The sequence below is a fragment of the Vicia villosa genome, linkage group LG3 (genome assembly GCF_029867415.1).
Source record: "Vicia villosa cultivar HV-30 ecotype Madison, WI linkage group LG3, Vvil1.0, whole genome shotgun sequence".
Classification (NCBI taxonomy): domain Eukaryota; kingdom Viridiplantae; phylum Streptophyta; class Magnoliopsida; order Fabales; family Fabaceae; genus Vicia; species Vicia villosa.
In genome coordinates this window covers 108,243,320-108,251,800 of record NC_081182.1, presented here as the reverse complement: position 1 = coordinate 108,251,800, position 8,481 = coordinate 108,243,320, and the positions used below count along the sequence as shown (strand labels likewise).

General features: G+C 32.6%; 1 protein-coding gene across 2 annotated transcripts; it reads left to right on the top strand.

Annotated features, from left to right (window-relative positions):
* Positions 1-4,656: 4,656 nt before the first annotated feature.
* On the top strand, positions 4,657-8,228 carry LOC131656518 (uncharacterized). 2 transcript variants are annotated; one of them, XM_058926218.1, is made up of 8 exons: positions 4,657-4,757; positions 4,858-5,343; positions 5,517-5,666; positions 5,962-6,138; positions 6,218-6,325; positions 6,416-6,577; positions 6,647-7,212; positions 7,501-8,228. In XM_058926218.1, the coding sequence occupies exons 1-8, from the start codon at positions 4,703-4,705 to the stop codon at positions 8,110-8,112; spliced, it is 2,316 nt and encodes a 771-aa protein (XP_058782201.1). In that variant the 5' UTR covers positions 4,657-4,702; the 3' UTR covers positions 8,113-8,228. The 2 variants fall into 2 exon arrangements, with proteins under 2 accessions (XP_058782201.1, XP_058782202.1); XM_058926219.1 differs by lacking the exon at positions 5,517-5,666.
* The last annotated feature ends 253 nt before the right edge of the window (positions 8,229-8,481 follow it).

Genomic DNA, 8,481 nt, shown 5'->3' with positions numbered 1-8,481 from the left:
AAAATAAACAACGTTTTAAAAATCAGATTTTCAACTTCATCTTCAACCTCACGTATTCAAATTTCTGGAAACTCATCATCATCAAAGCTCAATTATTTTTAACAATTCAAACATGATAGTTGTTCAGTTTTTCCTCACGATTCTAACCATGTAACATTCAACAATTTATATTAACTATAGCTCTTGAATTTTTCAGAAAACACTAAGAATCCTAAAACTTCAAAACAAAATTAAATTATCTACATGATGAATAAATGGACACAACCAGAGGGCTTTTGATGCTCACATGATTCTAAAGAGGATAGAATCGAATTTTGTTAAAAAAAGATGCACAAATGACTAAGATCATTTCAAGAACTTACCTCTGCAAGTTGAAGATGAAGTGTGCTTTAATGGACTTGTAGAAGACATTTGATTGTTTGGATAGCTTCTTGGCACCTTGTAGAAGCTAACTGAATTTTCACTTGAGCTTTAACACCTCTAGAATTGTCTGCTCGACTCTACCTGCAAATAACAAAAGTTTGAAATGGAGTTTTGTGATAATTACTTAATTCGTGTTTTGTGCTAATTTTATTTAATTATTATTTGGTGTAATAATTATTTATTTGGTGTTTTATGCTAATTTTATTTAATTAGACTATTAGTAGTATAATGAGTTATATTAGCTATTGGGCCTATTACTTAAAAATAGAAATAATAAGGGAGTGTGAATTAGACTAAGCCCATTTAACTTAATGAGATAGTAAGGAATTAGGTTATTTCATAAATCACTATCATTTGAGTAAGAAATAAGAAAAGAGGCTAGAGGAGATAGTAGAGAAAGAAGAGGGACTGGGAGATTCTTGAACAAGAGGGACTTTTGATTCCAGGTAAAGGGGATAAATCTCATTATCTTGAATATATATGTATGCAATGTGTAGTAGTAAGATAGGTATTCAATTCTCTAAATTTCATATATTAGATTTTTGTAGATTTGTGAGATTTTGTGAATCAAAATATATTTAATGATGTTATAATGTTAACTAATAAGTAGAAACATGTTTGAAGCCTGATATATGTGTTGAATTTTTGTCTGGAATGAGATTTTGGTTGGATTTGAATGAAATTTGTATGCTGCAAAATTGAGTTGAAGTTTCTGTTTCGCCCATTTCGCTCCGCGAACCATGTTTGCGCCGCGAATCCTTACATTACTATCATCGCACCGCGTACAGTAATGGCACCGCGACCTACTACTGCATTTTGGAAATTTGGAACTTTATTTCTTGGCTTGTGATACTGTATGCCAATGATTTTTGAAGTAATTCCATGAGTTTTAATAATTTATTCAAGGTTGTTTGAATAGGTTTAGAATCGAAAATGGAAAGATACATGATACTTGTGTTTAAGTATATGTATGATGTGAAATTGTGAAATGTGTGATTAACATGAACTAACTTGTGTGCTATATGTTATATATGATCATTAAATGCTATGTGTCTGCTGGTTTAATGATAATTGTGTAATGTGCAACATTTTGGTGAATAATTCGAGTTATGCGAATTAGGTGATATGCTTGGATAATTAGGATTGTAAGATAATCTTAATTGCATACGTTATATAATGTTATACATGCATACATGGGGAGATTGTACTCCGGTTAGCTTTGATCCTTGTGTGGAAACATGAGCGACTTTGTTCCTTTTGTGGATTCGGAAGCGGTGAACTATATGTTCATATTTTGAGGGATTTGGTCTTTTCTGGATCGGAAGCGTGGATCTAGTTTTGAATCGGGAGCGGTGAGCTTGATACTCACAATGGTACCACATGCTTGAGTCGTATTAATTGCATTTTCGAGTCGCATTATATGTTATGTGACTTCTTGATTTGACTTGAATTGCTTGTGTGGTAATTGGAATTTGTATTATGTGCGATAATTGTGGAACTTGCTCAAATTATGAAGCGTGATGAATTATTATGCTATTGTATGCTATGTTCATTGTACATATATTATGTATTCATTATGATGTGAATTCTCACCCTTCTGTTTGAATGATGTTCATTGTGATATTGTGTAGGTTTGGACGAGTAGCGTGCTTGTACGGAGAGTTAGCCAAGGAGTCTTTCGATTTTATCGTTTTATCTAGGTAGTGAATCATATGCTCTGATCATGTAACACTGGGGGTTTTGTTTGAACTCATGTTTTATGGATGTTTGTAGATTGATATCCTTATTTTTCTTAACATATTATTTTGAATATGATGTATTAATGGCTATGTTGCCTAAACGATGATTTCATAAGACGTATGGATTATATGTCATAACTATGATATATGTTTTGGTAGATGAATATAGTATGGGATATATTCATTGAAATATCTTGGGATTTATTCTTCCTCGTGCGATATGCATAATTTATGAAAGCGCAAAGTTTCAAATTGTGTTATAAAGTGATCAGTGCATGTTGGTATGTTTAGTTTTAGATTTTCATTGCTATGAAAACAACATGTGACGTCATTTTGTTATGCATTCTATTTACTCTGTGAAATTATATGTGAATATATTTGGGGTTAGAAAAAGGGTGTTACAAGTGTTACAAAATTTATTTAATGATTTAGATAGCTTCTATATGATGTATAGAAGGTATCTGGAGTGGAAATTTGGACAATGCTTGAGCCAAATGGAAGTTTGATGTTTAAGGTTTTAAATCATGCAACAATGGAGGTTTGGTGGTGATTTTGAGTTGGAGTTATTTTTTAGGGTGGTGAGTATGATGAACAACTTCCAAATGATGTTTAGAAGCTGTTTGAAAGATTGTTAAACACATAAATTGCTTAGAACATCAAATGACCAAGTTTGTACAAAATGACAACTTTGGAGATTTTGGTTCAGTAGTGATTTTGAGATTTTCTGTGTGTTTCGATTCAGAACCAATGGCCTTTATTTATAGGCACAATTTGTGGTTTTTTGGGGGGAAAATCATATCAAAAGGTTACTTCAAAACTAAAGTAATGAGATTTAGCTTCTTGGTGAAGAAATGTGAAAGTTATGGTCTCCATGGTATTTGCTCTTGCTTTAAACATGGTGTACGGTGATTCTTCTGAGTTTTAGAGTATTGCTTTTTGGTTTTGGTTTGGTTTTGGTGTAGATCAAACAATGTAGTGGCTCCAAGCAAGAGTTGTTGGTGATTAAAGCCACTTTACAAGAATGAAGTCATATCTTTATGCTTGAAATATAATGATTCAATGGGAAATGATCAAATCACTTGAATATTAGCTCAAATGACTTTTGTTGACTTTTTTATTCATGATTGATTTTCTTGATTTTCCTTGATCAAATGACTTCAATAATTATAAGTTCATAATTTTGATCTTCAAAATTCCATGGTTGACTAAATTTCTCAAAAGTCAAATGTAGTCTTGAATAGTTGACTTTTTCTAGATGAATTGCATTTTTGTAGATTTCAATTGAATCAAGCTCTTCTAATCAAATGGATGACATGAGTGGACTATAACGAGGCATTGGAGATCCTTGAGTCGTAATTTGAGCTATGGAGCCATGTCCTGAATAAAAGCTAGCTCCCTAGATGAATTCAGTTAAAAACCCTAATTTGTGCATCAGGTGAAATTGGAAGTTAATGATCTTGAATTGAGTCACTCTTAGACTTTGAATTTGACGAGGGGAATCTCTTGAGCACATGATAATGCTTGAGCTCCTTAGTGGGCCTCAAAACTGTAATTTGCTTGAATCTCCTGATCAAGCAACAAGCAAAACACAAATCTTTTTTTGTACACTTTTGGTTAGTAAATGACATATGAATAATGATGACAATGATAATGATGATGATGATCACACTATTCTCTAAACAAGGTGGGATCTCAGGGTCAAAAATTGGGGTACAACAGAGGCGTAGATGAAAAAATACTCTTTCTTGTCCTCAGCTGATTGGATCAACGCTAATTGACCATTCCGAATGTAAAACTAGGTTGGACTATGCCTAACTATTGGAATAGTCCATAACAGATATCAAATAATGTTTTAAATAACTTACCAAAATTGGAAAAAAAATGGGAGAAAAGAATACAAATGTACAAATTGAGAAAAGAATACAATTATAGATTAATTCTTGAATGGAAATTTTATTTTGAGAGGATCATTTTTCTCGCCTAATAATTATATTTTCTAGATAAGAAATTTAAATTTCTATCGAAAACCACGTGAAACACGACGATATAGGACTGTTTTAACAAGGTCGTAGTATATGTTAGGCTAAAGCTAAAAAGCATAGAAGAACCTACTTTTAGTGACTTAAATTGGAAGTAAGGTAAAAATTACTAACAAAAAGTATTTATTCATTATCTTTATTAAATTGTAACAATCATAATATAATATATACTTAACTTGTTGATTTGAGAAGCAAACTTTCCTTTAGCATCTATGTTTTCTTTTTTCTTTTTCTTTTACTCAAGTGGAATAATATCTTTTCATATGCTCTTATTATCCTTCAAATTCATGTTGCATGCATTGGAACATATATATATATATATATATATATATATATATATATATATATATATATATATATATATATATATATATATATATATATATATATATATATATATATATATATATATATATATATATATATATATATATATAACATAAGGGTTAAACTTCTCTTCATCTTCTCACATTGTTCTTTCAGTTTTCATTGAAGATCACCATGAACATTATTGAAGTGGTCGACTATATTTATGATACCGAAGACACCTCGGAAGGTAAATCTTAAAGTCCGTCTCTATTTTCATTGGCAATTTTATTTCTAGTAGTAAATTAAATTGCAACCGATTATTAACTCTATGAAATGTGTGTATCTAGAGAACAATCTACGAGGGTATACAATAGAAGGAAATTGGAAAGGAGTTGAGAATCTATACAAATTGGATCCAAAATTCAGCACAATAAATATCAAAAGTAGAGGAACAGCACTGCATGTGGCAGTAAATGATAACAATGGAGATGTTGTCAGAAATCTCGTTGCTTCAATCATAAGTCACAATAATGAGAAGGCCCTTAAATGTAAGAATGAAAAGGGTGACACTCCATTGCACCTTGCAGCATCAAGAGGATTCAAAGATATATGCGAATCTATTATTGGAAAAGATGGTGAAAGGAAGGAATTGATTGATATCGATAACAACGCAGGAGAGACTCCTTTGTTTCTTGCTGCACTGTCTTGGCAAAAACAAACGTTTGTTTATCTCTTGGCAAAAAGAAACAATGGTGATTATCCTCTTTCTAAAGATCTTATTAGAAGCAATGGAGATAGTATTCTTCACTGTGCCATCACGAGAGAATTTTTCGGTAATTAATTTTCTTAATTAATTTGCATGTTTGATTCTTCTAATCGGATTATGCATTCACGCATATAGCATATCATATTATAAGTAGATATTTGAAAATCTAAATTTGCGTGAGAATCTGGAGCGTTAGAAAAACTGTATCTAGAATACTAATATTTGTGTCTAATGCAACAGATTTGGCGCTTATAATAATAGATAAATATCCCAATCTTATTTCCATTCCGAACAAAGAAGGATTTAGTCCTCTTAAACTTCTTGCTACAAGGCCCTCAGCATTCAAAAGTGGATGCAAGATGATATGGTGGAAGAGGGTGCTGTACCACTGTAAGTGTTCATTATTAGGGCCGTCTTTGAGGGTATGCAAAGCGGTCTACTGCACAAAGTCTAAAATTTAATATGGTTAAGTCGTGGCTAAAATGGACTTCTTAGAATATTTGTCACATTTAAATTATGACAAAATAGGATCACTATCTGTTTTGTGGTAGTTAAATCATGGCTTATCTTCATGGCATCCAAAACTTATAAAGCATCTGTCCATTATGCATGGTTATTATACATTTATGCATTACCAGATTGAATGTGTTGATTTGATTAATATTATGACACACTATATCAAAAGGTATACCTGTGGGAATCTTAAATGTGAAAGAAGCTATAGAAAATTATGGCAAGGAACAAGAGTCATGCTCCCACGACAAATGTCCAAAGAACTATGACACATGTTATCTCTTTTTTCAAAAATGTACAGAGAAGCTGAAGGGAATGCTGAAACAAACTACTTGTACTGCTGAATTTGGTATGTGTGAATTACATCTTACAGTAGTAAGTATCTGCACAAAACACAACCCAAAATTGAAACGGTTATTGAATTGTAGGATCTAAAGATATGGGAGAGAAACACAAACTTCTTCCAGAAAACTATGTTACATGTCTTTGGTTTATGAAGTTTGCATGGATCTATATCCTTGGCCTTTCAGGAGTAGGTAATTAAATGTCTCATCTTAGTTGATCATATGAATATTCAATGTTTGTTTTATTGTTCTATAGATTATGTGATCAAATTTTGTTAAAAGGGGTTGAAGAAATCAAAAAGATGAAACAAAAACATAAATGGAGTGGCCAACTATTGAGCAGATTTATGGAGAACCCTTATGAATCGTGTTTTGGAACCGGCGCCAAACCGAAAGTAGATGTCAGCGGAACTGATTTTATGGCTGCTTACAAGCCAAACCAAGGTAAGTTAAATCTGTATTAAACTAAGTGTTTTTAAGATATTAATGAAAATAACAAAATGAAACTTGCAGGAGATAATAAAAGTGAGGAGCCAAAGATTTCTACAACGCTAGAAAGTGAGACAACGTTTTTAACAGCAGCAAAAAATGACATCGTAAAGATAGTAGACGAGCTTATAACAAAAATCCCAAAGATTTCTACGATGCTTAAAAGTGAGACAACAAATTTAACAGATGCAAAGAAAGGCATGGTTGAAATAGTGGACGATCTTATAACAAAAATACCAAAGATTTCTGAGACGCTGAAAAGTGAGACAGCGATTTTGACAGCAGCAAGAAACGGCATTATTGAAATAGTGGATGAGATTATAACAAAAATACCAAGTTCAATATACGATGTTAACTTGGAAAATAAAAATGTATTACTTGTTGCAGTTGAGAACAGAAGAACCAATGTTGTTGAGGCATTATGGAAACGGTTAGAAAAGTGCAATAAAAAAGCAATATTTGATAATTTAATCCAAGGTGTGGACAAGGAAGACAACACTGTGTTACATTTAGCAGCAGCAAGAAGTGATCTAGATTGGCACATTTCTGGAGCTGCATTGCAAATGATGTGGCATATCAAATGGTTTCAGGTATATATTATTTTATAATAGCATAAGCTTAACTCCAACCAGTTTGAATCAACTTATTTGAGCTTAGAACTTATTTAGTCCTACCTCCGTTCCTTTTTATAACTTATTTGGTCTGTTTGTAGACTAAATACATTGATTATTCAATGAACCTAAAAAGTGAGTTGTCTCTTATAAAAAGGAACAGAGGTAGTAGCTTACAACTTTGAAAATCAAAATGTTTGTCATTGATAAAACTTCTCTTGTTAATTTGATATGATTTTAATCTTCTAACTACTTTTACATAAACAGTACACTAAAGGACTAGTGCCGGAGCATTTCACAGTTAGGACAAACAAAAAGGACAAAACAGCAGGAGAATTATTCAAGAAATCTTATACAGAACTGGTAAAACTAGGTAGTGAGTGGCTGAAAGACACTTCTGAATCTTGTTCTGTAGTAGCAGCACTCCTTGCTGGCGTTTCCTTTGCTACATCAAGCACTGTGCCAGGCGGCAACAAAAGTGACACAGGAGAACCAACATTGGAAGGAAAGCCTGCATTTGATGCATTTGCTATGTGTTCAATAACTGGTCTTTGCTTCTCTGTCACTGCACTCATAATGTTCCTTTCTATACTTACTTCTCGAAAAGAAGCCAGAGATTTCAGAATTGATTTGCCAAGGAAGCTTCTTTTGGGACTGAGTTCTCTTTTCTTGTCGATTATTGCAATGTTCATCACTTTCTGCTCTGGCCATTTCTTTTTGATTGATCAAAAGTTCAAACACGCTGTGCTTCTGATTTATACAGTCACTAGCATCCCTGTGGCATTGTATGCAGTGGCACAACTTCCACTTTACATTGATCTTCTGATAGCTATTGTAACCGAAGTGCCAAAGACAAGTGGTAAGGGCGAGAACTTGTAAAGGTTCAAAATGCCTCGAAAATGGGTTTGGTTTGTTCAAATAACGAAGGCAGTGACTTCAATACTACTTACTACCTATGATTGGAGAATTATATATATATTTATTTATATGTCAAATGTTGGATTGTGGTTATTTAAGTGAGATTCTTTTATTATGTACTCGGTCAATGCTTAATACTTACTTGAATTCAATTTCAAATGAAGGAAAATATATAAAACAGTTGCTAATTTTACACATGGATTTTTAAGAAACCAATAAATAACTCACATTGGAAATCTGTTAGCAAATTACATGGTTCCGTCAAGGGTCAAGGTTGTGGCCATTAGAGTATCTACACTCGTCACACGCTGAGCATCTTTCGAATTTTGC